This window comes from Aureobasidium melanogenum (genome assembly GCF_000721775.1).
Source record: "Aureobasidium melanogenum CBS 110374 unplaced genomic scaffold scaffold_1, whole genome shotgun sequence".
Taxonomy (NCBI): Eukaryota; Fungi; Ascomycota; class Dothideomycetes; order Dothideales; family Saccotheciaceae; genus Aureobasidium; species Aureobasidium melanogenum.
Genome location: NW_024470053.1, coordinates 967,416 through 995,359, shown reverse-complemented (window position 1 = coordinate 995,359; position 27,944 = coordinate 967,416). Strand labels below are relative to the sequence as shown.

Below are 27,944 nucleotides of genomic sequence, written 5' to 3'. Positions count from 1 at the left end.
ACTCTCGATACGATATTCTGATGCGCACCATCCGCTTGTCTATTCACTCACAGATCGTCTTTGCTGCACACTTCAAGATTAGTCGCGGATTCTCAGAACAGGGATTTCCTGTGCAGTGCCAATGTTCTGCTGAAGATGGCCAACAATAAGGAGATTTGTTTCGTGGTTCATCAAAGTTATCGAACATGAGAGCAACGTGAGTCGAAAAGGGTATGAGAAGAATAGAAGGAGAAGAAAAAAGAGGACATTATTTCCTCCCATCGCGGAAGATCCGAACCATTCTGGCTCTCGCCAGGTTCTATGAAAGACCTCCCCTTGCCACAAAAGGCAGAAAAAGGGAAAAGAGACAAGCCCACAAAGGGCTACAGCAGGCGAGCAGCCGCTGGTTGGTAAGGACAGAGGAAAAGGAAAATAACAAATAAAACCTCCTGGCCTTGCCCAATGCATGCAACCTCCCCCGTTCGTGTGTTATCGTGACCTTTGTTGAGAAGAACTGTAATAACTCGATGGCTTGTCAAAGAAAACTCCATTCACCTCCCTTGAATCACTAAGGCGACGATCTCAGTCATCGCTACGTCTTTCCAGAAAACTCCTTCCTCCCAGGATGCTTGTGCTCGAAATGTTCTTGATCCAAAATTTGCGTCGTGTCTGTACAGTATCACCGGCCGAGCTGGCCAACTTGTGAATCGTGCTGTTGACTTCGCTGAGCTTCCGCACGAGCGGCACGTTGCCTCTCAATCTTGATCTTTTCAGCTTCGGTGCCGTCATCTTCGTAGTGTTCCTTGAACCAATCATGCTGCAGAGCTTGGTGTGCTGTGATACGCTTCTTTGGATCATAGACAAAGATCTTTTTGAGCAGATCGAGGAACTTCCGGTTGAACTCGTTGTGGGCTGGGATGATTTCCTGGAGAGTGTATAAGTATGGTGCATATTGATTTTGGTCGAGACTGGCTGGACGAGCTACCCGAGGAGCAGCTGGACCGGATGAAGGGACAGGAGGGCAGGGGAAATTCTCGAGTCTGGAAAGGACGGGAGGTCTTACGTGAAGAGGTTTCATCGCCTTGACAAACTTGCGTGATGAGCGAGGAGTGTCGCTCTGAGGGTAATCGAGTTGTTGACGTCTGAAGTAGCTTGAAGATAATCAGTAGATGTCGCAGGTGGAATGTGCGGTGAAAGACATACGCTGCAGCAGAGTTCTTGTTGCTGCCACGGCCAGAAGTGACTTGACGGACAAGTGCTTTATCAATAGGAGTATTGCACACGGCCTCCATCATTGCCAGATGCTCCAAGTTATCGTGCGTCTGGAACAAGGCGTCGCCAGTGAAGAACTCGACAAGAATACAACCTATGCTCCAGATGTCGCAAGGGAAGCTCCATCCAAGGTTGAGTATGATTTCTGGAGCACGGTAGTGTCGAGTCGAGACAACAGATGAGTGGTATTCGTCGTCAAAGGTAGCTGAGCCAAAGTCGATGAGTCGAATCTCGGGATCCAGCAGTACCCTGCGGAACTTTGCCGAGCGAGGATTCGTGTTTGACGACGAGGGGATGTTGCGGTTATATGTGAAGGTTTGGTAGTGGTTCTGTACAAGAAGAATGTTTTCGGGCTTGAGATCGGTGTGGATCAGATTCAGATCGTGCAGGACTGTACACAAGGGTTAGAAGCCGAAGGACAGGGCGAGGTGCTGATTGGGACAAGCTTACAGGCGACGCTCGTAAAAAGCTGGCGAGCAAATTGCTGAATGTGAGTGCTGGGAAATGGGACGAAGGTGTTGCTCTTGAGGAAGTCAAAGACGCTCTGGCCCAAGAGGTCGGTGACGATGCAGATGTGGTTGCGGAAGTCAAACGTGTCTCGCAGGTGAATGCACTTGTTGCGGTTGTGCTTGTCATTGCAGGCCAAAGTCGACAAGACCCTCAACTCGATGCGACTAGCATCGCGGTATTTCTGCACAGATCGAATGATCTTGATGGCCACGTCGGCATTTCTCCTGCGGTCGTATGCTTGTACCACTTTGCCAAACGTGCCTTGGCCGAGCAGTTTCACAATCGAGTCTGTTGAGAAAGAGTCAATACCGCTCAAGGCTTGCTGGGCAGCGTCAACTTACATCGTTCGGTGAGGTCAGCGTGGTCATGAACAATGTAATGACCATCGTCATCGTCAACCTTTTGATCACGCTTTGCTGTTCTCTATACGTGCGTCAGCAGATGAAGCACTGGGACAGGCATTGAGTAAACGTACATCTGGTACCAGGGGCACAAAGACATCCTTGGCCTTGAGCGGTGGCTTGGGCGGAGGAACATATTCGGCGAAGGGATCGGGACGAGTGTTGACTTCGCGCTTCTTTTGGTCGGCAGCAGCCTGACGAGTGGTCCTCTTGCGTTTCTGGCCGGTGGCAGCATCTTCGGCATAGGCACTCGCACTGGGCTGCGAGGCTAAGGATGTGGCAGCGGACGTCTTGTAGGATGTAGTGTTCTGGTCGGTCGAGGCAGCGTCATAGTAAGGCGTGTGGGTATTGGAGTATTCGGCGTGGTGGTAGACGGGATCGTAGTTTGTTGTCTTTCGGCGCTTGTCCGTGTGCTGCTGAGTTGTGCTGGCGGATGCGGCGGGGTTCTGGTATGTCTGGTTGGCAGCGGGCGCTTCGTCGTCATTATCATCATCATCATCAATGACTATGATTTCCTTGGGAGGCTTGCCGCCAAAGAATTCGTTCCAATCGACGGGTTGGTTTCTCGATCTCTTGCCAGTAGTGCCATTTGAAGAAGAGGCGGCAGTTGAGTTCGTCGGGGGATAAGGTGCAGCAGCAGTAGTTGTAGTGGTATTAGTCGTGGCAGTCCGTGATGGTGGAGGATAGCCGTTGGCGTATGGTTGTGGGGGATACGAGTAATCGGTCATGGCTGGTAGATACTGATGAGATTGGTAAGGATTCGAGGCAAGGGTAGCAGTAGCGGTTTGAGGAGTCGACATGTTATCACGGGCTTGGTGGTCGTGGTCGATGTCGTCGTCGGCACGGTGCAGAGAGCGAGGCAGATATCACTGAGACTCGGCCCACTCGACACGGACGATTCTGGGGCAGCGAGGTGGGTTCGGAGAAAGCGGCCGGCTCATTCGACAAACGAGCGTCTGCAGGACAGCCTGTGCAATGGACAGAAAGAGTCGTGTAGAGACCTCACTCGCACAGAACAAACGGCTTAACTGCGGCTGTGGGTGAAGAAGGCGGCGTGATCGAGCAACGGGCCTGCGACCGTGGCAGAGTCGAAGTCGTCGTGCTGGTCGAGGGATGAAAAAAGCAGAAGCTGGAAATGTGTGCCAGAGGGCTGGACGATAAAGCGTGCGAGACACTGCGGCCCATGGACGACGAGCTGCTCCTTCACTCTGTGCTTCGTCATTCTGGCACTCTCCGCATCTTCATCTGAACAGGACAAGACATTCGGCTTCTTTCCAATCCACCCAACACTACACGCCTCTACCTCGATATCCTTTCACTCTAGATTCTGATCCACTCTTCTCCTCTTATTACATCCTTCCTCGTACAACATGTCGCTCAATTCCGACGCGTCTTCCGAAACCATTCTGACCCTTTGACCCCATCTGTTGATTGTCTCACCCAATTGGCTTTTCCTGCCGTAGTGGCGCTGTACGGTCAACCTTCGTCACCTTTATTGTCCATTTTGGCTCAACTCTCTCCGCAAGCCACCCAAGAATATACATCTACAAATCCTCCATGTTATCCGCCTACTACATTACATTTCGGATGAGTTGAGTGTGTACAAGGTGAGAACCGCAGAACACTCACCAAGCTGAAGTCTGGGCTTCTCCACGCTGATTCAGTGCTTCGCTTTGCCTCGTAAACTCTTTCTACTCAGACTTACTGTACAATCAGCACCACCCTGCGTCCAATATCATTACCTTTTCACAGTCATGTGTAGCAAGATTGTGAGTCTCGAGAACGCACGAGTACATCTGATTCTAGACATGTGTCCACAGAACTCGTTTGGAAAAGGGGGTTCTCCATGGATAAGGTAATACTGCCGTTCTATTCTAACAAGTCTTCGTGGTCGAAGAAGCCGATCTACATCTTTTCGCAACAAGCCCCGTAGACGTGCATGCGACTCGAGAAAGACAGGACATGACATCTAGTCTCTACGCTTTTGAAAAATACTCCTCAATCACTTTTGCCGTTTTCTGCACAATCAATTCGATCACTTCCGCCGTCACGTTGTACGCAGGAGCAAGGAGAATATGGTCTCCAATTTTTCCGTCAGCCGTACCAGTTCCAGGATAGAGTGTGATGTTGTGTGGACAACTTAAACCTGCATTCAGTCAGCATCTCTGCAAATGACCTGGACGACCAGTCTCATGGCCTCACCTTTCTCGTGGATGTTCATTGCGACATTGTCTTTTGGATCAAATGGTTCCTTTGTTGTTTTGTCCTTGACGAACTCAATCTGTTCCTGTCGTTAGCATTGCATTGACCTTTGCCTCAGAAAACACTTACTCCCCAGAAGAGCCCCTTTCCTCGTACATCACCAACATGGGGCAGCGGTAGGACAACCCGCTTCAGCAGCTCCTCTAGCTTCTCGCCCATGGCAGCCGCATTCTGTACTAACTTTTCGTCTTGAAGAGTTCTGAGTACTTCCAGCGCCGCTCGACAACTGACAGGGTGACCTTGGTATGTCTGTCCATGAGTAAACGCGCCAGTGCCTTTGAAGAGCGTGTCGGTGACCTTGCGGCTAATCAGAACACCTGCTATAGGTGCATACCCGCCACCTAGCCCTTTTCCAATGGTCTGTATATCTGGAACGACGCCGATCAAGGGCGACTGCCAAGCGTGCATTGTGCCTGTACGACCCATACCACACATTACTTCGTCGAGGATCAAGAGTGCCCCGTACTTGTCGCAGATAGCGCGTACTGCCTGAAAATATCCCTTGACTGCAGGAACGCAACCTAAAGCCTTTGCTCTGTCAGTATGTATAGAAGATATAGGATGACACACTTACAGCACCAACTACTGGCTCGGCTACAAATGCACATACGGTTTCCGGACCAAGGCGCTGGAACTCGTCATCCAGTTCCTTCGCCAGCCTATCCACATATTCTGTCTCTGTCTCACTCTCTTTCATGCCACGATAGGCATTGCAGGCAGACACTCTGCTCATGTTAGGAATCAGCATAGGCTCATAGGGTGCACGGCGTGCTTTATGGCCGCTGATTGACAGCGCTCCCAAGGTTGTCCCATGATAAGACTCGTGTCTAGCGATGAACTTGGTTCTCTGTGGCTGTGGAGGTTTAGACTCGAGATAATGTTGTCTCGCAAGTTTCAAGGCTGCCTCCATTGCTTCGGAACCTGCGATTTGTTGGTTTTGTGATGATATATGGCTTCAATACTATGCCTTACCAGAACTGACGATATACGCTTTCGACATTTCACCTCCCGTTGACTCGACGAGTTCTTTTGCAAGCAATTCTGCGGCTTCTGTAGCGAATGTGGCCGAATGTACGTACGAGACGACATCCAATTGGCTGATGATGGCTTCTTTCACACGCTGATGTCCATGACCCAGACATGATACAGCCGCACCTCCTGTGGCATCAAGCAGTTTTCCGCCATCGGCCAGATACAGATAGTTTCCACTAGCTCCGACGATTGAGATGGGGTCCGTATGAAGACTTCTATGAAACACGGCGCTCTTTGATTCAATCGTAGTCATGCTTGATATAATGAATTGTACGAGTTGGCTTGTAGTTCATGAAAGTGCAGCGTCGAATGGTTTATCTATCTATGTATCGGCAAACTCAAAAGGGACGGGAAATACAAACGGCGGGGCGGACAAGTGTTCTTATCACTTCGGACAAGCCATAGTCGCTACTTTTACCTTATGCGTAAAGTCATGAAACGCAACATTCTTTCATAAGATTTCGTTGGTAGGTGTAAGGTAAGTCAGGGAATGACAAGCTTGTGCGAAGATGCCGGACTACCTCTGCATTGAAGAATTGATTGGTGTAGCTGGTGGGCGACGTAATTGACAAAGAGATGTGAAAGAACGGCCGACCACCAGTTGCTCTCCAACTTCAACAAGCACACTGCTCCCAAATGCTTTCTATCACTTGCCCATCCAATATAGCCCGACGTATAGGCTCGAACATCACTACTGTAGCTTTCAGGACACAGCTCTGTAATATGAGTATCAGCCCGCCACCTCTCAAGAGACAGCGTCTAGGAGACAACAAACCTGAGCCCGCCACTTTACCCAGAAATACTCCAAACGAGGATCGGATCTGCGTGTACTCGTGGAACATCAATGGAATCCAGCCATTCGTGCAAAAGTCGATAACCTCATTCTTTCAATCCAAGAAGCCATCGTCCAAACAACAAAACACAGAAGCTACCACGGCAGCATCCCTTCGGGATTTCCTACGGCGGCATTCCTGGCCTACAATACTTTGCCTCCAAGAAGTAAAAATCAACCCGAGTGACGAGGCGACTAAATCGGCGGTTCGACAAGCTGTCAGAAGTACCAAAGAAGGCGAGCCTGACTATGAAGCCCACTTCTGTCTGCCCACCGATCCTCATAACGCCCGTGGGTTCGGTAGGAAAGTATATGGTGTATGCACTATCCTTCGCAAAAGTTTCGTCGCCAAGTATCAACCCGTCATTCGAAGTGTGGATTGGGATTTAGAAGGTCGCTTTCAGATTGTTGAGATAGAGGAACCTAAACTGAGCATCTGGAACATCTATGCCGTCAATGGCACCGACAACCCATACAAGGACAGCAAAACGGGAGCAGTAATAGGCACCAGGCATGACAGGAAGCTAGCCGTGCACAGACATATGCTCAACGAGGCCAAGTCACTCGAAGCCCATGGTTTTAGCGTGATACTCGCCGGCGATTTGAACATCGCTCGTTCCTATCTGGACGGCCATCCGAATCTGCGCACATCTCCTCAACAGCACGTCGTCAACCGTGCAGACTTCAACAAGAAGTTCTTTGATGCCGACGAAGGGCTCAAGGCGATTGATACCTACAGACACATTCATGGAGATAAGAGGGGATATACATATTATCCTCGCGGAAGGCAGTTTGGAAGCAGTTGTGACAGGGTTGATTTAATTATATGTTCCAAATTTCTAGAGAAGAAGCTTGTTGATGCAGGTATCTGCGCCACGGAAAAGGAAAGAGGGCCCAGCGATCATGTTCCTTTGTTTGCGACTTTCGAACTCAAGGAAACCACTAGTACAGCTTGAAGAGAATGACCATCTTGTATCACAAATCAAAGCTCCACTTTGATTGAGACTCGTTGACCACGCCTGCGTTGTCTGCTCCATGTCTGTTCTCCGAGTTCTGCTCGTCGCAGCTACCACTTCTGTCAACTTGCTCTGATTCCCGTGCGGAAATCACGTTCAAAAGAATGAACGAAGCGTTGTGTGTTGGTAATTATGTTGGTCACCTAATGTCTCCGGTCGCATAGTTGTCTGCGATCAATACGAAGGCGCAATCTCGAAGTCATCGTGCCAGATCGGCAGTGTCACTGTAGTCCACCGTGTCACTCGTGCTCAGTAGCGTTATCGTACTCGACGACCATGTTGGCATATTTTCATGCAGTGATGTTTTTGCGGTCTGGTTGTTCATCCAGCTCTTGCCTTTTCCACTTCCCTCAGTACGACAGTGACCAGTTGTCTAAAGGCTTCCATCTCCTCTTCGACACTGCCACCATTTCCAGCCGACGAGAAATTGACCGAGCTGCCGACCTGTACCGGCAGGTTCGTCCTTCTGGCCAATGTTTTGGCAAGTCGATCGGCAAAATCTAGGCTTGATGGGAGCGTGTACAGAGGTGTGCTGAGTGGTGCCGAAGGGTTGTAGCGCTGTGCTTTGGCGTCAGTGTATGTGGAGGCTGAACAAGGTGTTTCAAAAATACGCACGTCAGGCATGGCATATACGAAACTACCGAGCGGGGGTACGGCAGAAGAAGAATACTCGGCTGTGGTGCTGGTGCAGAAGAGAAGAATGGACGTTGCCAGGATAGTCAGGTGTGTGTGAATGCGGCTTCCAGGTGCGTTTGGTAAGGGCATAGAGAATTGAATCGGTTCCGACATTTTGGACTCTGGACCAGTGCCGTTGGTGAGCGGTCTGCTTGCTTCGGTGGCCATGTTTGCCATCAATGTGTTTATTTGTGGTGCAACAGGTGGAAGACTACATCTATCCTTCTTGGTCATGATGCTCATGTTTGCTTTGTTTGCTGATCGTCTCCATTCTTTTCGGCAACGGTCATATAAACTCTACACTGATGTATCCCAGAGTTCTTGTCTACGGTCCTGGTTGCGTAGATTAAGCACTAGTATGGACGGCATGGATGAAGAAATGTTGGTACATTGCCAGGACGTGGCAGAGGAAGAAGAGGGCTCAGAGATCGATCCGCTTTCTGATCCAGAAGAAAGAAGGGTTCTATTTGCTGCCCTTGATTCGTTCCGGTATGTGATTATGTTTCGTTGTTCTCCTTTTTACAATATACGGATTCAACGTTATAGACTTGTGAGGGAAATCGAAACCAAGACCAAAACTCAGAGGAAGAATGCATTCTGAACTCAATCCCAGACAATACCGCCAGGCTGCTCATTATAATATCACCCATCTACGACGCCAATCTTTCTATTCACTTCCTTTGGCTCATATGGAATTACTGGCTTCTGAGCCATTCAGTCTGCCCAAGACTTTGGACGCCGTGGATGCAGCGATCGATGTGAACGCCGATATAGCCGAAATCGTCCTTGCTTTGGGTCTTAATATGTACGGTATAGACCCTGAATCAACCGAGTGGCATGGAGCAGCCACCTCGCAAGACATGGACAAAGTTCGCTCGACTATTCGCCAACTGTACCGCGATTGGGCCGCTGAAGGTGATCCCGAACGAGAAGCATGCTGTGGGCCCATCTTGGCCGGCCTCAACAGGGCTTTCAAAGACATCAGTCCGGCCAAGCGCTCTCATGTGAGCGTACTAGTCCCAGGTGCTGGGCTAGGACGTCTGGCTTTCGAGATTTGCAATGCAGGCTATGCCATGGAAGGGAACGAAATCTCGTATCATCAACTTCTGGTCAGCAATTGGATACTCAACTATACTTCAGGTCCGAGATCACACGCCGTATACCCTTGGGCTTTGGGGTTCTCAAACCATACGCGCCGCTCTCACCAACTTCAAGAGGTACAAGTTCCTGACGTATGGCCGTCTGAAGAGCTGGACAGGAGCTACAAGGAGCTGAATGCTGATCTACATGCTTACCAACGAATGTCAATGTCTTCGGGCGACTTCTGCGTCTTGTACAAAGAGCCACGATACGAAGCTGCTTTTGACGCAGTCACTACATGCTTTTTCATCGATACGGCACCTAACCTCATCGCCTACATCGAGACCGTCAAACACTGCCTCAAGCCTGGGGGCGTCTGGATCAATCTCGGACCTCTACTCTGGCATTTTGAAGGCGGTACGCCCGAGAAGAAAACCTCATCAACGTCCTCATCTCAATCAGAGGCAGGCAGAGAAAGCCAAGACAGAAACCGAGGCATCGGCGAATCGGGTTCTTTCGAGCTCGCAGATGAAGAGGTCGTCAAGTTGGTCGAGCATTTTGGTTTCGACATTGTCGAACACGAGTTGGTTGTTGGCGAAGCTGGGTACATTCAAGACCCACGGAGTATGTTGCAAAACATGTACAAGCCCAGCTTTTGGATGGCTAGGAAACAATTGATTTGAATAGCACGATGCTCGTAATTTCTTGTCATCTCTACAGCTTTGACACTGTGGCAACAAGCTGCAAAAGCGAGTCATTGAAGATAATGCTGACGATACATGAGACGCCACGCTCTCTTCTCACTGATTGCCCGACTTCCTTCAGTAGCCGCCGTGTTCCAACTTCGATCCGTCCCATTGCTATACGAGTGGCCCGATTCTTAGTGCATTGCTCTTGAACAGCTGTAGGGTGCGCAGCATCACGCTCAAATTTGCAGCACTCATGGTTGGTTTGTGCTTTCGCTGACAATTCTTGAGCTTGTCGAAGCTTGCTTGATGGCTCTGGTGCGGGAGGTGCTCTGGTCTTTCACTTGTATGCCTTGTTGAGGCAATACTCTCACGCTCTCAGCCACCTTGGCCATTGGGTGGTGTGAGATTAGGAACTGACTTCCTAGGTCCGGTACTCCAGGGCGACACACCTGCTCCAAACAGAAGAGGGCTTTGCATGCCTGTGTAGTGTCCAGAAAAGCTTTGGTAACGGTCTCCGCGAACGCCAATACTGTTATATGGATTTGGAGTCGGCTCGAAAGAAGACAGTCCATCTGGCTGTGGAAGAGGACTTCGGATAGAGTTGGTCGAGTTGACGCGAGAGTGAGCGTTTGAACGTCTGACACCAGTTGAGGTTGGCAGTCCTGGAGGTGCGCGTTCGAATGGAGTGACAGGACTTGTCTCTCGTATAGGTGCATCATTCCAGATGTTAGAGACTGAATTTAAACGTTGTGAGGGCAGGCCGGTTGGACTCAGAGGTAGCTGCCATGCTTCAGTTCGCAGTTCAGGCGTTCTCACAGCCTGGTAACCACGCGGCGAAATTCCTCTCAGGACAGCATTGCTCTTGTGTCCGGGGTCATTGAAAGACTCTTTTGCCGATACGGAAGACTTTACAGGCAAGCCTGGAGGAACAATGTCATCTTCGTCAGGCCCGACCAGATCATCAACCATCTGACTGAGTTGTGCCTCTCGATTGAGCGGCTTTGTGGTAGCAGTACTAGGAACAGGACGTTCGATGGTTGGAGATGGTTTTCCTTGCGCAGCAGGTTCTTGTGGGGTCGCAATCGTCGGGGTATTACGTGTTGCTTGACGAGCTACAGTAACCTCAGGGATAGGGTTGACTGAATTACCATCTGTCATACTGGGATCCTGGTGAATGAAGTGCGACCCGTCAAAGGTAATGGGTACATCCTGCATCAGTGGTTAGTCTAAGACGGATCAGATGTCACAAATGTGATACGAACTTTGTCCACGGCGAGTAGTAAGGCGTCGAAAAGAAGTTCACGGACCCTCCCCAGCATTTCTTGGTTAGTATCAAGACGTTTGGTGGTTTCATCCGAGAATTTAGCCTTGGGTTGTCCAGTTGCGTCGTCGAGCCAGACTTTGCGCGACCGATCTGAATTCAGGGGCTTGAGACCAAAGGCATCGACATCCTCCTCAAGCTGGTACGGGATCTCATCGAGCTCGCGGAATGAGAAACTGAATGCCATGACAGATAGTGTTTTGGCGTAAATGTGCCAAAAGTGGTCCATGGCTGTTTGGAATGACTCGTCGCCAACGCGTGCCGCAACAATATGAGCATTACTCAACAACCAAGTGCTGTAGAGACGCAAAGCAGGCAAGATGTGACGTGCCAAGTCTGTAAGCTTATCGACAAGATTTGAAGTTTTGGTGTGCTCCTGGAGGTGCTTCTCGAGGTCGGTGTAGTAAACATCCAAGATTGCTGTGAAAAATTTCACATTCAAACGCAGAAAGAAAAAGTAGGAGTGCATGAATTTGTGTTGGTCAGGCTTGCTCTCGAACTGATTGCCAGCAGTAGCCTGGGCGCAAAAATTGATCAACGTCATCTTAGACAGGATGCCGTCTAGGGTACGCGCTTTCATCTCACTGAGAGTGCGGCTCAAGACTTCACGTTCGAGCTCATCGTATCCAGCAAATTGCTCGCCGTTGTAACTAAGGCTGTGGAAGCGAATGAACCAGGATATAAGAGCGTTGCGCGAAGCAACCGGGTCCTGAGGAGAGTTTTTGGGCACCAGATCGCCTTTCTGCCATCCAGTGGTTATTTTCTTAAACTGCAGTTCCAAATTAGGAATGGCGTTGGGGTGGGGTTCGTCGACGTTGATGGAGCGGTAGAGATAATATGTTGAGCGGAGAAAGTCGCCCTGTTCAAAAGCAACGACGGACTGTTGGTGGAAAGCGAGTCCAGATTCGGGTCGCAATGAGGCAGCAAGGGCATAGTAACCAATAGCCGGTCCCCAGTCAGGCTCCTTGTCGAGTCTCTCGGCAGCACGGTAGCGGAACAAATCGCCAAGATAGATCAGGGTTTGGTGGCAGGACAGAGTGACGGCGGCTTGAACTTGCGGAGACACGTATTTCCTGGAAGGCTTCGGCACAGCTACAAAGATTAGTCTTTGTGTAACCAACATATGAAGGTAGGTGAGTTGTACGATCTGATCGAACCTGGCGAGCTATGCGCTCCAGATCTTGTATGCCACCGAATCTAGCATTCAACTTCTGGATGTAATCTCTGTAATAGCGCTGACTGTCCTTGAGGAATTCAAGATATAGCTTGATGAATTTGCGGTATTCAACTGGCTTGCTGGAGCGTTCCTTACGTAGCTGATGTGGAAAGTGAGCAGGAGCCAATCTTGTCGGTAGGTATCCGAGACTGACCTTGCTGAGTTGTTTGCGCAAGCGAACATTCAGACGATTGTGCGCATTCCAGAGGCGTGTCTCGAGGTCGGCAGCGCGCGAGGACAAAAAGTCACTGGCAAGAGCATGTGCGGCGGCAGTGCGGTATCTGTGTCGGGCTTGCTATGAGAAGATGGCGACACGAATGTGCAGGCTATGTCTGACTCACTGCTGCAGGACAAGGAAGACACGGTCCAGAGAAGAATCGGCGGGCTGCAGCGTCTGTGCAAATTCTTGGTCGAGAGCGATGGCGTTGCTGAGAAGGGTGTAAGTGGTGGATCAGCGGAAGTCAGGGAGCCGAGTGCATACGCAAGAGCCTGGTCGCCGGTGGATTCCATGTTAGAGGATGGCGCTCAACATAGAGCGCCTATGACGGGGTCGTTGGTGACCGAGCAGTGCGAGAGGTCAGATGTAAACGTGATATCCGGGGATTGCGGACGAGCCGGTGCGATCCATAGCGATGGCGAACACGATGGGTTGAAGGGTACAGCAAGGACAGACCCGTTGCTGATGTGAGGGTTCGAGACGAGCGCGACGTGGGGACGTTGGTCGAGATTTGGCAGCGACGAGTGTCGACGGGAGGCTCTGAGGCAGCATCCACCAAAGTCTCGGGACCGGGTGAATTGCTCCGTCTTCGCGCCCGTCTGTTCCGCGACCCTCTGCAGCTTCTTGCTGTTGCTATCACCCTGTCCTTGAATTTCGTCTCTACTGCCTCATGCCCAGTGCCATCTTGCTCTAGTTCCCACTCCACCACACTTCTTCGCCATGTCGAAACGCGCTAGACGAGATTCTGAATCTGGTATGCACCATACATCTGCCACTGATGATCTGCTGGCTCGCGACCCACAGCCGCCTGGCAAGTATACACATCTGGATGCTCCAACCCCAGGCACCACACACACAGCCATAACTTGTGCTCTGCCTCCGCACCATCCTATCAAGTTCACCACATACAATGATTACGAAGTACATTATCACAAAGCACATTCGTTCAGATGTATACAATGCGCCAAGAATTTCCCCTCCGAACGCTTTCTCTCTCTGCATATTGCCGAAAGTCACGATCCTTTTAATCGTGTCAAACGAGACAGGGGCGAAAAGACATATCATTGCTTTGTCGAGGATTGCGAAAAGGTCTGCAGCACTCCTCAGAAGCGGCGAATGCATTTGATTGACAAGCATATGTTTCCCCGTAACTACGATTTTCAAATTGTAAATCATGGCTCAGACAACCGCACCTCGCTGCTGAGACCAGATGGCAAAAGTCGTCAGAAACAAAGCAAAGCTACGAGCAACCTTGTCGAAGAGCATGTCACTGGGAGCTTTCATGCGTCCGAGCGAATCGAGAACGAGGCAAACGGGACCAACAATCTCGACGAATCGGCCAAGGATGAATCCATGGACGACATCGCTGATTCAATGGCTGCACTGAAATTCGTGCCCAAATCCGTCACTTTTGGCAGAGTCCGGCAACGAGGAGGGTTTTCGAAGACTTGACGACAACTCGCTAGCAACATTCAAAAGGGACAGATGAAGGTGTTATCTGATGAGACCATCAGGAATGGGTTGGTATCATTGTGAACAGCACTGGTGGACGCGATAAGCCTTCGCGTCCTTCAGTTGCTAGATCTTGTGTAAGAAGGATTTGCGCAAGCAGAATGTTTGCTTACTCTCCCGAAATACTCTCGAGCTTGAGCAGACTCTTTTGTAGTGCCTTCTTCTCTTTACCATCTCTCTCAAGCACAACGACCCAGTCTCTGATCTGGATGCCTCTGCCTTCCACGCCGTCTTCTCTCCAACTTCCCCACTTTCTTTCACGGACCTGTAGCGCCTTGTCCATGCTATTGCCGCCATTCGAAGCATTCTTCCCGCCACCAGTGCCACTTGTCGCCGCGCTAGCTGAAGTGGATTTGGGAGTCTGCTTGTAAGGGTTCACAGGCGCTGCTGGCGCACCACCCGTCAACCAACTGTACTTTTTCTTCTTGCCCATACCTAATTGCAGGGCAGCGGTTGTGTTTGAATTCTTGTGCAAGACTTCTTCAGTCTGGCCCATCTTGGCCTGTCGCTCACGTTCCTTCTTAGTCATCGGCTTTTCCGGGGCAGCACCAGAAGCATCTGTGGAGGATGGAGCGGCAGCTGCAGAGGGTGTTGCAGGTCCAGATGTCGCATCGTTGCCGTTGACACCATCCACATTTGACGTTGAGTTGGCACGCTTTGCACGTTCCTGGCGCTTACGAACACGTTCGCGTTCGGCATCACGATCTTGTTTAGCCAGCTCCAATAGATGTGTAGAAATAGCCGAGGAAAATGACTTTGTCGGTAGCGGTTTGTTTTCTAAACATGCACTTCAGCAATACATTCTATGCTGCGACACACAGATACTTACCGGTTGCTTCGGATTTTACCTCACCACCCTCGATACCATTGAGATTGTCTTCAGGCACCTTCTCCCATGCTGTATTCGTGATGCGTGGTATCTCAGCCACAGCTGCTGTTTCGTTCTCACCAATCGCAAGATCTGACAGGTTCGGTGGAACAACTCCATGGCTACCGTAGCGTCTGCCACGAGCAATGGCATATGATTCGTCAACCAGGGAACGGACTCTCTCGTTTGCAGCGAGCGATATGAGGGTGAGAATTTCAGCCAAAGGCGCCGTCTCTTGAAGCAAGCCATGTCCTTTGACGGCTGCAGCTGTGCCATTGGGTCCCGTCGCCGAGACACCTTGAATTCCCTGTGGCCGTTCCGGCAGTTTGTCATACAGTCCGTCCACATTAAGGGCAACGCCTTGATCATAAGCAATGCGGTGCATGCGATGACGAATGTTGTTAGCTTGCAGGAACGGATCAGTCAGGTGCTGCTGACGCTTCTCGTTGAGTGCAAGTGCAGCGGCGCGGTGTTTCTGATCAATCTCGTCCTTGACAGATTCTTGCGAAACTGGAGGTTGCGAAATAGGCCCGCTTCCCGCAAAAGCAGGCTGACTCCCGAAACTGCCTTGCGAGACCAGACCAAAGCTATTGTTTGGAGAAGCGGCAGTTGTGCTGGAGCCAAAAGAGGTGTTGAAGGACGTGTTCTTATGCACGTTTCTGTAGGTGCTAGTCATGTAGTTTTCTTCTTCCCTAAGATCGATACCCGAACCGTGGAAGACATCAGTAACGTCGCTGATGTCAGTGATCTTTTCCTTGTCCTCTTTCTCAGCCTTTTCCTGCGTAGGTCGTGGAGGAGGGCCCATGGCTCCAGGCATGGGTGAAGGAGCGTAGGGCTGAGGCGCATTGAAAGCGGGAGGACTACCAGCAGTCATGGGCGAGTAAGTGGCATAAGGACTTTCGGGAAGGGCAGGAGGCGGCGGATATGGACTCTGAGCAGTGTGAGGTGACTGAGGATTAGGTGAAAGGCGTGGTCTCTTGGCCGGAGGCAGAGCGATGGCGGCTGGTGTGGCATTGTTCTGATAGGGCGAGTAAGGACGCGAGACAGGCTGCATGGGCTGATGTGGCTGTTGCGACTGCTGTGGAGGATGAGGAATGGGTCGTGAGGGCTGCTGTTGTTGCTGAGGCAGTGATTGCTGGGGTAGCTGGGGCGGGTTCTGCTGAGGGGTAGCCATGTTGTGCGACATGATGGCGACTACGGAGGTGTAGGTGGAATGATGTATGTTGCGGCCGTGGCCGCTGCGCAGCTAAGGGTGTAGCAGTTGGTGAAAGTATTAACAGAGCATGCCGAGGAGTGCAAGACGGATAGATGGAGAGCAGGCTGCGACGGAGTGACAGCGACGGAGCAGGAGAGTGCTGGTCAAGGCGACAGATATGCGATGGTCAAGGGCGCGAGGTATTATTGATGAAGTGAAAGTGTCATAGTGTACTCAGTTCAGCAAGTTGGATGGATGATGCTTTGCGCTGCCAGCAGACGCGCGGAAGCTGCCGTGATGCGCGTCGACAGCCGTCACTTCCTCTCTCTCTTAGCTCCTCCTCTGTAATCATCACTCCGTACCAACAAGCTCGCCACAAATCATCCGATATTCCTTGCGCACCAATCCACTGTCTATATCGTCAATCTTACTGTAAACGCTATACGACTGGTCATCAGCCATCAGAGCAGCAACTTTGCCCGTCATGGCCACGAAACGAAAGCTCGACACGGCCACGCCCGAGCCCGAAGAGCCCGTCGACCCCTCTGATGAACTGATGTTTCTGTGCTTGGGGGGTGGAAACGAGGTCGGCCGCTCGTGCCATATTATACAATACAAGGGCAAAACCGTCATGCTCGATGCTGGTGCTCATCCTGCATACGACGGCCTGGCCTCTCTTCCCTTCTACGACGAGTTCGACCTGAGCACCGTCGATATTCTTCTCATTACCCAGTAAGTCCTCTTGGTCTGCTCACCACAGCCACGCTCACGGTCACTGCATCGGCACACGTTTCTTTCTTTGCACTCCTCCCCTTGACTGTCTTGCATCTGCATGCTATAACCTGTACACCCAGGCAGCTTCCTCCGCAGTTGTATATAAATCAAATCGAAATTTTGTTTCCACCACTTCTCCTGTGTGCCGGTGACCGTGAGCCGACTTCGATCTTTGCTCTTTGCATGCCCAAATCTATGAGTCGTGTGTACATGATACGCATCTCCGATAGCTAACGCTCTGTGCAGCTTCCATCTGGACCATGCCGCCTCGCTACCCTATGTCATGGCAAAGACAAATTTCAAAGGGCGCGTTTTCATGACCCACCCGACCAAAGCCATCTACAAGTGGCTGATGCAGGACTCGGTTCGCGTACAGTATGTCTGTCCTCTCTGAAATCTTATGGTGTTGAGCTAATGCTTCGTTAGGAACACTCATGCATCTGCAGAGCAGCCAACACAACTCTACACTGAAGCCGATGTTCTTTCGACTCTTCCCATGATCCAGACCATCGCATTCCACACTACACATACTCACGCAGGTATCCGGATAACTCCTTATCCAGCTGGTCACGTCCTCGGCGCAGCCATGTACGTGATTGAGATTGCTGGACTCAACATCTTGTTCACTGGAGACTACTCGAGAGAGCATGACCGTCATCTGATTCCCGCCTCGGCTCCAAAGGGTGTCAAGGTAGACGTTTTGATTACAGAGTCCACCTTCGGCGTTGCCTCCCACATCCCGAGACTGGAGCGAGAGACTGCTCTGATGAAGAGCTTGACTGGTGTCCTCAACCGTGGAGGACGTGTTCTTATGCCTGTCTTCGCTATTGGCCGTGCACAAGAGCTTCTTCTGATCCTTGAAGACTACTGGAACCGACACCCCGAGTACAGGAAGTACCCCATTTACTATGCTAGTAATCTAGCGAAAAAGTGCATGCTTGTCTATCAAACCTATATTGATGCCATGAACGACAACATCAAGTCCATGTTTCAAAATAGGCTTGCTCAAACAGCTGATGGCGGCAGCGGTGAAGCCGGCACTGGAGGTCCCTGGGACTTCCGCTGGATTCGAAACTTGAAATCACTCGACAGATTCGATGATGTTGGCGGATGTGTCATGCTCGCATCTCCCGGTATGCTTCAAAACGGCGTGTCTCGCGCTCTCCTTGAGCGTTGGGCACCTGATCCGAAAAATGGGGTCATTGTCACTGGCTACAGCGTCGAAGGCACTATGGCGAAGATGATTCTCACCGAGCCTGAAAGCATCCAAGCCGTCATGACTGGCAAAGTGGGTGGTAGAGTGCAAGGTGTAGGCAGCCGAGGCAAGCCAGGTGCCGAAGGAGAAAAAGTCATGATACCTCGAAGGTGTACTGTCCAAGAGTATTCCTTTGCAGCACACGTTGATGGAACAGAAAATCGCGAGTTCATAGAAGAAGTTGCAGCTCCTGTTGTGGTTAGTAGTATCGCAAAGTGCAGGATTGCAAGATGTGCTAACTCGGTCATCACAGATTTTGGTACATGGCGAGAAGACAAACATGATGAGACTCAAGTCGAAGCTGTTGTCTCTCAATGCAAACAAGGCAACACCAGTCAAGGTCTTCTCCCCAGCAAATTGTGAAGAACTTCGAATTCCATTCAGACAGGACAAGATCGCCAAAGTGGTTGGTCGACTCGCAAACCAAATCCAGATATCAGCAGCCCCACCTTCTCCTCCTACTTCTTCTGATGAAGACGGTCTAAGAGACGAGAAGAAGTTCAAGACGACCAATGGGGATCAGGTAGTCTCGGGTGTCTTGGTGCAAAATGATTTCAAACTCAGCTTGATGGCGCCAGAGGACCTGAAGGAATATGCTGGATTAACAACCACAACAATTCTTTGCCGCCAAAGGCTGACACTTGCAGCTGCGGGTCTTGATCTGATTAAATGGGCTCTGGAAGGCACTTTTGGAGCCATTAAGACAATTTCGTCGTCTCGTGAAGAGGCAAAGGCAGAGGCCAATGGAAACGGTGCAAAGGTTGAGGAGGCCGATGAGGAGCTAGAAAGACAACAGGAGACCATCTTTGAGGTTATGGGCTCAGTCAGGGTCAGGGTGGCTGATCGTGGAGAGGTCGAAGTCGAGTGGGAAGGCAACGTTGCTAATGACGGAATTGCCGATGCCGTGCTTGCTGTTCTGTTCACAGTCGAAAGCAGCCCTGCGGCTGTAAAGCGTGAGTCTCAGATCCAAGCAAGGTCATCTGGCTGGAGTTCTAACAGAGTTGCAGAATCATCGAGTCCCCATTCACACAATCACCACGAACACAAGCGTAACCTCCACGCACATATCAGCCCGTCGGAAAGGCTCTCACGTCTATGCATGTTCCTCGAAGCTCAATTCGGCGAGGATGCCATCACACCAATCTCGAAGCCCAAACTCAACATCCTCGACGACACTAGTAGCTCTGACGATCCTATAGCAGTAGAGAAAGCCAGGGCTCAGCTGGAAATGGCAGAGCTGGAACGCCTGCATAGAGCAGGCATACCTGTGCCAGGCCTGGAGATCAAAGTGGACAAGATTGTAGCCAAAGTTTGGCTTGAGACGCTCGAAGTAGAGTGTGGCATGCGAAGCATGGCCGACAGGATCCGTGCCGTGGTCGAACGGGCTGTTGAGGTTGTTGCTCCACTATGGGAATGAAATTGGAGGATGCCAAGCAGATATACCGAGGCAAGGCGGAAGCAGCCCATGCTAGGAAAGGATAGTGGACACAGGTGAGACTTTTGGAGTATTTGGGCATGAAAAGCATATGCTCTCGGCCGGTGTTTCGCAGAGATGAATGGGGCCTAGGCGTTTTAAGGTAGACCCGGTTTATGCTGAGGACTATGTAGATCAAAGAAGCTTTTATTGATGTTATACACCAATTGCTCGTCAACTGACCGTCAAGCATATTGTTGAGCGGCCAAAGAAGTTCGCACTGCTGAAAACATGGTATCTCAGCTCATGGTGTTAATAACACAATCCCGAGGCCGATCACTATGGATCCCTGCTGATTCGAATCCCGCGGAGTTCCTGGCCGCTGATCGAACACAAGCCATGTGAACGAGATGAAGGATGAAAAAAGCGTGCTCGTAGGATCAACACGATAGAAAAATGAATGCTGCTAGTAGTTACGATCTTCAACAGCACCACTAGGGAAGATAGCCGCATTTGTAGTATGTAAAAACAGGCAAAGCGAGACGAGCAGCAAACGCTATCTTGCAGACTACAGTACTGATCATGCAAATCTTGTCCCTGGGTTCATGCACAGAGCATCTGTTCTGCATACGGAAGTAACTTTGCACCTGCATGAAGAGAATCGATTGTAGGATTCGTCGCATTCCCACCGATTGATTAACTAAACCATACTTGACTTTGTTCCGGCCAGCGAGAACTGCACGTCCGAGTCAAACCGTTCAACCAAAATTTCACACATCCCGTCAAATATTGTTGTCCAAACCCAACCAAGACTTTCTACTGCGTGTCCGTTTGAACCAGCTTCTCCACAGCCGTGGCCTTGTCGACCCCACTTTCCTGCATCCCTCGCTCCTGCACTTCCCGCTCTTCACTCTCTTGGTTTGTTTCAAGAACTGCCAGAAGCTACTCCTCTCCCGAATGCTGTTCCCAAAGCGGACGAAGGCAAACGGGATAATGCATACATTGCCAAACTTAGGAAGCCTAGCAATGGACAGGCCCACACGACACCCAAGCGCTGATACCTTTTGGAAGTCAGTATGTTCTTGGTAAGCTGTTGTCCTGTTCCCGCATTTGCTAGCAATGCTACTCTGTGGCGGCAGAGAGGCTGTGCGCACTCGGGTCAATACTCCGTTGCGAGATCAAGAGGCCCACGATTCGTGTTCGGGCAACTTGCACGCTCGCTACTTAGATCGGTCTGGCCGCGAGTGGTACAGTAAAACCGCATCAAACAAGCTCCTTTGCTTCAAACACTTCGACCGCATCAACAAGGTATCTCCCTACGGTAGCATCGGCGTACGACGGATCGAGGCGATTGGATGGAAATGGGAAACACTTGATCAACGACACGAACAGTAGCAGGAATCCCATACTGAAAGGCACAGGTGAAGGCACAATTAACACAGAGTTCTGCATGAACCACGACACAAGACCAGGAGTTCATCACGATGCCAATCAAGCCACAACCGCCGAAACTCCTCGGACGTCCATATAGTTTGTGGCTTCAGGACCGTGGCAAGTGCGGAGACATCAAGTGAATCGACGGCTCGAGCTGTAGCCTCGTGATGCAGCATACATGCAACCCAGAAACAATTGAATATGAAAACCGACCAAGGGCATGCCAGAGGCAAACGTCGGCGTTCTTCACTCTGCGACCATGCAGCAGAAGGATCGTGTGCCTTTGCTCTATCCAGAACAAATAGAGGGTTAGACCTCACGCGAGAAGGGTTGTAACTTCGAAATGCTAGATCCCACTGAAAGTCGCTGGGGAGGCTTGCAAATACATGTAGAAGATTGAGTACGCGAGGGACAGGCAACTGCATAGCACGATTGAAGACCATCCTCACCGATCGGGTCAGAACGCAAGTGATCATCTGGGTCAGGTCACGATGCTCGAGCTCAAGCGGTGCAAAAATGTTGGGGTCGCCGTTTCCTTGCGAGGACGCCATGTGTGCACAGTAAGGATCATTGGTGCATAAGTTCCTGGGCTGAACAGCATGATGAATTAGGTCCCTCCAGCTATATTAATCAACCAGAGCCAGAAAGTCCAGCGCCATGATACGACTCGATAAATCCTGATATGATAGGCTCAAGGATTAGCTGAATGTGTGGATTAGGCTAAACGTCGTTGCCTGCGTCCGTCATTAGCTCCTCAATGCTCTCTCTACCTCTTTCTGCTTGAAGGCTAGCATCGAGGATTGTCAACATCGCCAACTGGCAGAGACCAATCGTGCACATCACGAGGTATATAAGCCCACATCTGAATACAGATGACCCGCGGATATACTTGACCCCTGTGAACATGCTCAGAGATAGCAGTTATTGCTGCAACTAGGCTCGGACATATTGTGGGTTTGGAAATCAGCGCCCTCTTCACATTGTGGGGCGGCATGCAATGCGTATCACTGACAGTCCTGAAGATAGTCGAAGTCCGACCTCTAGTTACAGGACCAAGGAATACGCCGACATATACATTGGCAAGACGTTCAATTGGGGCATTCGAACCACGTTTGTGGGCCTGCATACACACCCACCTACCCACCACGGATATAATGACTGGAATCGCCAAGGCCCCCTAACAATCTCAGTACCAAGTTGCAAAGTCATTTGTTAAAGCACAGCCTAGTGTAAAAGCAGTGAACAGTGCCTAGATGAGGAGCATTGTCACAGCAATCAAACGACCCCAGCACGAATCCTTACAAAAGCTGATATCGTGACCCATTCTTGGCCGTAGCTCTCACTTAGTGGCCCGAAAAGCAGCGGGCCACAGGATGTATCCTCGAGATTGACGATCATAGATGAAGACGTTGGCAACATGAGCTGCGCCTGATTCGTGATAACAGAACAAGTAACGAATTATTGGTGTGATGCTCCCGCTGCTATAGAAGACCTATAGTTGTAGACATGACCTAGGCTTCTTATTAGGAGAGCGATCGATATTCAGCATGAAGACAGATCAAAGCCATTTCGTTGAAGACAACGAAGGATTCTTGCCTATTTGACCAGTTGTGAGGATTGTCTCTGTCATTGGGGGCCAAGGTACTGACCTTTTTGAGGCTCCGTAAACTCGAATGCGAGGTGGAGTTTGCACGAGGTGACTTCTCGTCCTCTAACTTGAATTGGAATGTCAACTTGCAGCCTTGCTCCGATTCTTTGTCCCGTGGCTGCGCTGGTTTCTGCTAGGACCGCAGCCGTTGACATGCGCTTGCAAGCGTGCCTTCGCTTACGAGAAGAGTGGAGAATGATCGATTGCAAGACACACAGAAGGTGTGAATTAATGTCAAGGAAAGAGAGACATGCATGGAGGGAGAAGAAAACCTACCAGCAGACTCATCATTCTCACATATCTACTGCTTGACCAAACATCTGCATGTCGACAGGATGAAGAAACGGGTAGCGCGGCATATTGTAGAACTGACCAGCCAAGCAACCTCGACAATAGAGGTAAAGGAAGTGTCGATCTGGGGACGGCAGATCGTCGTCACCCGAGTGAGCCACTGAGCTGAACTCTGGAGAATAATGGGTGTTGAATGAGGGGTAAAACGTCCTATTTTCACGTGTTTTGAGCTTGACGAACGACGACTGTCCGTGTGGTGACATGACTCTAGTAGCCCTCGCAGATAATGTCATCGCAGGTTGTTTGTGGAAGCAGAGTAGGGCTTACAAAGAACGTGCTTTTTAGAGTACGAGCGAGCGTGAAGGTCACCTTGGGAATAGTGTGGGATCTTGGACCTCGGATAAACGTGCCTGCATAATCCCGTCCGGGCAGATGAAGTCAATTGCCCGGCGCTTGTGTAGATAGCTTGGTTAGATAATAATCGATGATCGAGCGATCCGACAGTGCTAGATACGGGAACCGTTTGCCAGCTCAGTAATGGAAAGACTTTTCAGCCGAGATGGGATATGCAAAGCCAACATCTCGAGGGCTGACATGGTCGTAATTGGGTCAAGAGGCTGGAGTGTACGTGCAGAAAACGGACAAGGTTGGATGCCAAGGGTAGAGTTTGGGAGCCAACCGAGGCGTTTGGATCCATATCAGGACATATTTCGAGCCAGGGAAAGGAACCCTGCCACGGCCACGTGCGATCATATAAGAAAGCGAGATGCAGAAGCAACAGGTGGCTTACAGGCTTGAGAGTGTTGAGAGGGAATATTGTGAATCAACAACAAAGTTGTGGTGGATACAACGACCGTGCTCAAACGAGCAAAGCTCAGCCTTGTGCCTGGCTAGCAACTGCCTGTTGTGCACATTGCACAGGGAAATTTGGAAGCTTTTGGATTTTAGGTCTTTTACGTTTTACTAGAAGCTTCTCACCAACAGTAGTTTTTGGCCAAGCGGAGCATTCACGGCCTTTGAACAAAAAAAGGGGTTCAAGAAACGAGCACCGGGTGGTTGCAACGTAATGATCAGGAGAGATTGGTCGCGGGAGCGAGCGAGCGAGCGAGCAGATGAGGGTGATGCAGTCTTGTGAGCAGACTATCGTGCGTTGCTCACCTGGACAGGTCTGCTATGGGCATGCGGTGTTCCTCGCACTCACAGGCGGATTCGCAGAGGACGCAAGAGCGATAAGGCGATAGCAGATGGGCTGACGCAATAATGGCGACTCGCGAGGCAGGAGCGCAGAACGGACCCTGGAGCAGACTGGATTTAGCAGACAACGGCGTGCACCCAGGAAACAGCGGGCGATGGGCATCGCGGAGCGGCGGAAGCAGACTGGTTTGGCGAAAGTCTAAAGATGAGGTGCAAACGGTCCTGACAGTCTCGGCATCTGCACAGCGCTATGGGCGACGGAGAGTGGTTGTTGGTGAGCTACGGCGTGTGGCATGTGTCGGCGGACTGCAAGGGACGTTTCTGAAGCGGACTGGACCGTGAGAGAGCAAAGGTAGGGTTCCAACTTTCGTACATAGACCCAACTCGTACACTCTTGGGTCTGCCGTTTGCCATAGAATCCGCACTCTTGTTGTGGTGACAAAGATGAGCCAGTTCGAGGCAGCAGGTGCAAACATGAATTGGTAAGTCGTGCATGCAAGCGAGCGGCCAACCAAGCACGTATCCGTAAGCCGTACGCAAATGGCTGCTGCCCAGCGCTGACGTGACGCTTCTTCTTGTCACAGGGACTGGCAACAATTTACACCCACATCCACCCCGACCACGACCGTCTTTGACATCAATCTCAACAACAACAGCAACAGCAACAGCAATGCCGCCACGCCCACCCAGACGCACTTTCACGATGCCTTTCCCACATACGACTATGCCCACCACAAGCGAGATTCGGTAGCCTCGACGGCCACTGCTGCCTCGGTAGACAGCAATCCACACTATGTAGCCTACCCACCACAGCTGCAGCACCAGCACCAACACCAGCAACATGCCTATCACACTTACGACTATGCCTCCAGTCCACTCTTTGCCCAAGGCCAGAGCCAAAGCCAAAGCCACAGTCAGGTTCCTAGCCAGCCTCAGCCCCAACCCCAGTCCCAGGTATTCCAGATGCAAACACCCCCTCCCACTCGAGGCTCGTCCACCAAGCGAAGACCACAACGACTAGACAGCACCACGCCTCTAACATCCACCGCTCTCCGTCAGCCCAACTTTGACAATGCTACTTTCGACTTCAATGCCTCTCAGGCTTCGTTGAGCTCCTGGACCCAGCTCTCTGGACCCTCATCTGCTCCGCTATCAGCTCCTGCCTGGACCGCCAACCAAGACGACCCCTTTTCTCACTGGTCCACTCAATCCTCTCAATCTTCTCAGCCCAATCATGCCTCTCAGTCGGCCCAATCGCAAGCTTCTTCTCAGTCCTCGGCTCCCGCACGTCCTACCATCACTCGCTCTACCAGTTCCAACAACGTTCCCTATACTACTCCTACTGCTGCCAAAAAGCCTTCCATGCCATTCAGCGTGGACCAAATGCAGCCCCGATCATCGCCCGTGCAAATCAAGTTCCCCAACATTCCAGCAACACGCCCTGTGTCACCTGGGAAGCCATGTCTGGCCCCTGCCTTTCCCTCGACCTCGGGTCAGGGCTCACCAGTCAAAGGAGCCGGTCTGCAACGCAGCAACACGGTCGGAAACTTCTTGAAACCCAGCCCTGAAATCGTATCGCAAGCCTCTGGAGCTGCATCTTCACTTAGTCGAAGCAATTCTATTTGCAACCTTCCACGTAGATCCTCCCCGCTGAAGCGAATAGCACGCGGATCCTTGTCCTCAATTGCTGAGACCGCACGACCACAGGTTCGCACATCTGTTGTTCTTACAATTGACGCCAATGGAACTGCTAGGACCGAAACTAGAGTGATCGAAGAGAGCCCCATTCAATCGAAAAAGGACTCGCAAGCAATCAAGGATAAGTATCCCAACCTCTGGGATGACTCGGACAGTGATTCGGACTCGACATGTGGCAGCAAGTGGCCGAGCCGTCATGACTCTCTTGCGCACGCCAATGCTGGTCAGGAGCGATCGGCCAAGATTGCCAGGCTTGACACGTCGTCGGACAATCTCGAGATGGCACGGCTACCACGTTCCAATTCAACGGCGTCATTGAAGACTCCATGCAAAGCTGCTTATGCAGCCGCAATGCAACTCAGACGACAGGGAAGTGCCAAGAAGCAACAACGACCGGCAAGTGTGCAAAGTCGACGCAACACGCTGTCTTCCCTGAATAGCTCTTTTGAGAACCTGGCCGCCATGGACTTGAATAAAGATGAGATGCAGGTTAAAACGGATGCTGGTTCTGCGCTTCGTCAGGCTGCTGCCCAACGAATCTCTCCGCCTAGTAGGTAGACTCGACTCTTGCCAGGCTGCAATCGAACTGACCATACCACAGACCAACCTGTCCGCGCTGTTCCTTCAGACATGGCACTTCCGAGCGCCACACGACCTCGACAGTTGTCGCAGCCTCAGCAACCTCGTCATTTACAGCAAGTACAACAGCCGCCTCAATCGCATCAAATGCAACAGATGCAACCGCCCCAAGCGATACAACATCCCCAACCACAGAGACCTCAGCATATACAGCAAGTCCAACAGATACAGCAGCTGCCCCAAAACAATCAAGTCTTCCCTCACCCTCACACTCACGCAAAATCGCATAGCATCAATTACCCCACAGCTACGTCCACAGCACCAGTGTTCGATCCGCGCGGCTCCTTCACAATGGGTTATCAGCCCGTGGCCTTCACTTCGGCATCCCCTCAGCAATCATTTACGAACGACATGAGCTCTATGACACGATGCATTTGCCAGATTCCATTCGACGATGGTAGGATGGTCCAATGCAACCTTTGTGCTATGTATTCTCACTCTGGTTGTGTTGGTATTGATCCTTCCCAGCATGCATATGTTTGCTCTTTCTGCATCAACGTCAACCCTGTCTATGGGCATCCACCACGATCAAGTTCAATGCAAAACTTCAATGCATGGACTGTCCCCGGACTTTGAGACACATGATGTCTCAAGGCCAAAATTTCCCACAATGAATTCTGCATTTAACGACCAAAACGATACACATCACGGAGCAAGAGAACTAGGTAGAAATACCTGTTATGACATTCTCTCACCCTGTCTCCCCACCAAGCACCATGCTCTGTCCAGCCATCAGAGGTGACTCTCGAGGTTGGCCAGTTAATGTCATAAGCACCATGCATTCTTCGGCACTGCTGAGAAGCACTGTCGGAGCATCGTCCTTCTGGGCAAAAAGTTTAGATCTGCCTTGATCACATTTTCTGTCTTTGCGAACGTTGAAGGAGTCTTTAGCGAGTTTTTGTCCAAACATCATGTCTCATTTTGTTTTTCTGCATCACGCGGCATTGCGATTTTTTTTTCCCTATCAAGGAGCCAGGAAGGATCATTTTTGTAAATTCAAAGGTTAAAGGGAGCAGAACATCACTACACCAGTACTCGGTAGTGGCATCGAGATAGGTCTTTCATATGCTATTTTACGCCCTATGGGCCCGAAAAACATTCTCTTCCTCATTTGTGTTATGTCTCATCTAAATCATCGTTGACCTAAGCTCTTTATCAACACTCTTAGCCATCATTGCCAATTCCTGGTGTAGAATTGACTGTACACTCTTTGAGTGTAATACAGGTCTCTAGCACGATTTTCAAAGACACAAGAAACGCATGACGGGGTTTGGTGAAAGACAGATGTCTCGCAAAGATCATGGCAGGCCAGCACTGGCGAGTCAGAAGGTTCTACTCGGGTCTTGAAAGATAACTTTTGCCAAGGGAAGCCATTTCTTTATGCTCAAGCATGTCGGCATGATGTTACTGATATGTAGGTCATCTGTAGAATCTTGTCGGAAAAGCGCTCAAAACAATTGCTCGTCTCATATTCCCGTCTTTGTGTGGCCAACAACTTGGAAACCTTTACTATTGCGCAA

At 50.7% G+C, this 27,944-nt stretch overlaps 11 protein-coding genes across 11 annotated transcripts; 5 read left to right on the top strand and 6 right to left on the bottom strand.

Annotated features, from left to right (window-relative positions):
- Positions 1 to 658: 658 nt before the first annotated feature.
- On the bottom strand, positions 659 to 2,890 carry M437DRAFT_37473 (dual specificity tyrosine-phosphorylation-regulated kinase 3; the record flags this gene model as incomplete). Its single annotated transcript, XM_041019634.1, has 6 exons — positions 659 to 904; positions 1,043 to 1,130; positions 1,183 to 1,642; positions 1,702 to 2,049; positions 2,103 to 2,184; positions 2,237 to 2,890. 6 exons carry the CDS (start codon positions 2,888 to 2,890, stop codon positions 659 to 661), a joined length of 1,878 nt encoding a protein of 625 aa, XP_040884372.1.
- Positions 2,891 to 4,138: 1,248 nt separating this feature from the next.
- Positions 4,139 to 5,709, bottom strand: M437DRAFT_36179 (PLP-dependent transferase; the record flags this gene model as incomplete). The annotated part of the gene is made up of 5 exons (XM_041019394.1): positions 4,139 to 4,308; positions 4,365 to 4,443; positions 4,494 to 4,952; positions 4,999 to 5,345; positions 5,397 to 5,709. The coding sequence occupies 5 exons, from the start codon at positions 5,707 to 5,709 to the stop codon at positions 4,139 to 4,141; spliced, it is 1,368 nt and encodes a 455-aa protein (XP_040884371.1).
- Positions 5,710 to 6,092: 383 nt separating this feature from the next.
- On the top strand, positions 6,093 to 7,244 carry M437DRAFT_38571 (exodeoxyribonuclease III; the record flags this gene model as incomplete). Its single annotated transcript, XM_041019862.1, has 1 exon — positions 6,093 to 7,244. One exon carries the CDS (start codon positions 6,093 to 6,095, stop codon positions 7,242 to 7,244), a length of 1,152 nt encoding a protein of 383 aa, XP_040884370.1.
- A 381-nt stretch (positions 7,245 to 7,625) lies between these two features.
- Positions 7,626 to 8,147, bottom strand: M437DRAFT_36148 (uncharacterized protein; the record flags this gene model as incomplete). The annotated part of the gene is made up of 2 exons (XM_041019389.1): positions 7,626 to 7,862; positions 7,920 to 8,147. The coding sequence occupies 2 exons, from the start codon at positions 8,145 to 8,147 to the stop codon at positions 7,626 to 7,628; spliced, it is 465 nt and encodes a 154-aa protein (XP_040884369.1).
- A 211-nt stretch (positions 8,148 to 8,358) lies between these two features.
- M437DRAFT_71168 (N2227-domain-containing protein) lies at positions 8,359 to 9,742 on the top strand (the record flags this gene model as incomplete). Its single annotated transcript, XM_041025633.1, has 2 exons — positions 8,359 to 8,468; positions 8,593 to 9,742. The coding sequence occupies 2 exons, from the start codon at positions 8,359 to 8,361 to the stop codon at positions 9,740 to 9,742; spliced, it is 1,260 nt and encodes a 419-aa protein (XP_040884368.1).
- Positions 9,743 to 10,974: 1,232 nt separating this feature from the next.
- Positions 10,975 to 12,574, bottom strand: M437DRAFT_36134 (uncharacterized protein; the record flags this gene model as incomplete). The annotated part of the gene is made up of 3 exons (XM_041019388.1): positions 10,975 to 12,161; positions 12,214 to 12,385; positions 12,440 to 12,574. Coding segments are annotated over 3 exons (1,494 nt in total), but the record flags the coding sequence as incomplete, so codon positions are not given.
- Positions 12,575 to 13,360: 786 nt separating this feature from the next.
- Positions 13,361 to 13,705, top strand: M437DRAFT_18387 (uncharacterized protein; the record flags this gene model as incomplete). The annotated part of the gene is made up of 1 exon (XM_041018952.1): positions 13,361 to 13,705. A coding segment is annotated over one exon (345 nt), but the record flags the coding sequence as incomplete, so codon positions are not given.
- Positions 13,706 to 14,123: 418 nt separating this feature from the next.
- On the bottom strand, positions 14,124 to 16,068 carry M437DRAFT_79993 (uncharacterized protein; the record flags this gene model as incomplete). Its single annotated transcript, XM_041027264.1, has 2 exons — positions 14,124 to 14,791; positions 14,844 to 16,068. The coding sequence occupies 2 exons, from the start codon at positions 16,066 to 16,068 to the stop codon at positions 14,124 to 14,126; spliced, it is 1,893 nt and encodes a 630-aa protein (XP_040884365.1).
- A 493-nt stretch (positions 16,069 to 16,561) lies between these two features.
- M437DRAFT_71164 (Metallo-hydrolase/oxidoreductase) lies at positions 16,562 to 19,523 on the top strand (the record flags this gene model as incomplete). Its single annotated transcript, XM_041025632.1, has 5 exons — positions 16,562 to 16,809; positions 17,098 to 17,226; positions 17,278 to 18,304; positions 18,360 to 19,059; positions 19,114 to 19,523. 5 exons carry the CDS (start codon positions 16,562 to 16,564, stop codon positions 19,521 to 19,523), a joined length of 2,514 nt encoding a protein of 837 aa, XP_040884364.1.
- A 301-nt stretch (positions 19,524 to 19,824) lies between these two features.
- On the bottom strand, positions 19,825 to 22,893 carry M437DRAFT_71163 (uncharacterized protein; the record flags this gene model as incomplete). The annotated part of the gene is made up of 12 exons (XM_041025631.1): positions 19,825 to 19,902; positions 20,393 to 20,480; positions 20,522 to 20,581; positions 20,809 to 20,832; positions 20,893 to 20,928; positions 20,985 to 21,539; positions 21,619 to 21,656; positions 21,967 to 22,090; positions 22,148 to 22,203; positions 22,257 to 22,382; positions 22,535 to 22,732; positions 22,879 to 22,893. 12 exons carry the CDS (start codon positions 22,891 to 22,893, stop codon positions 19,825 to 19,827), a joined length of 1,398 nt encoding a protein of 465 aa, XP_040884363.1.
- Positions 22,894 to 24,153: 1,260 nt separating this feature from the next.
- M437DRAFT_61756 (uncharacterized protein) lies at positions 24,154 to 27,000 on the top strand (the record flags this gene model as incomplete). Its single annotated transcript, XM_041023976.1, has 4 exons — positions 24,154 to 24,425; positions 24,504 to 24,569; positions 24,672 to 26,335; positions 26,387 to 27,000. 4 exons carry the CDS (start codon positions 24,154 to 24,156, stop codon positions 26,998 to 27,000), a joined length of 2,616 nt encoding a protein of 871 aa, XP_040884362.1.
- Positions 27,001 to 27,944: the final 944 nt, after the last annotated feature.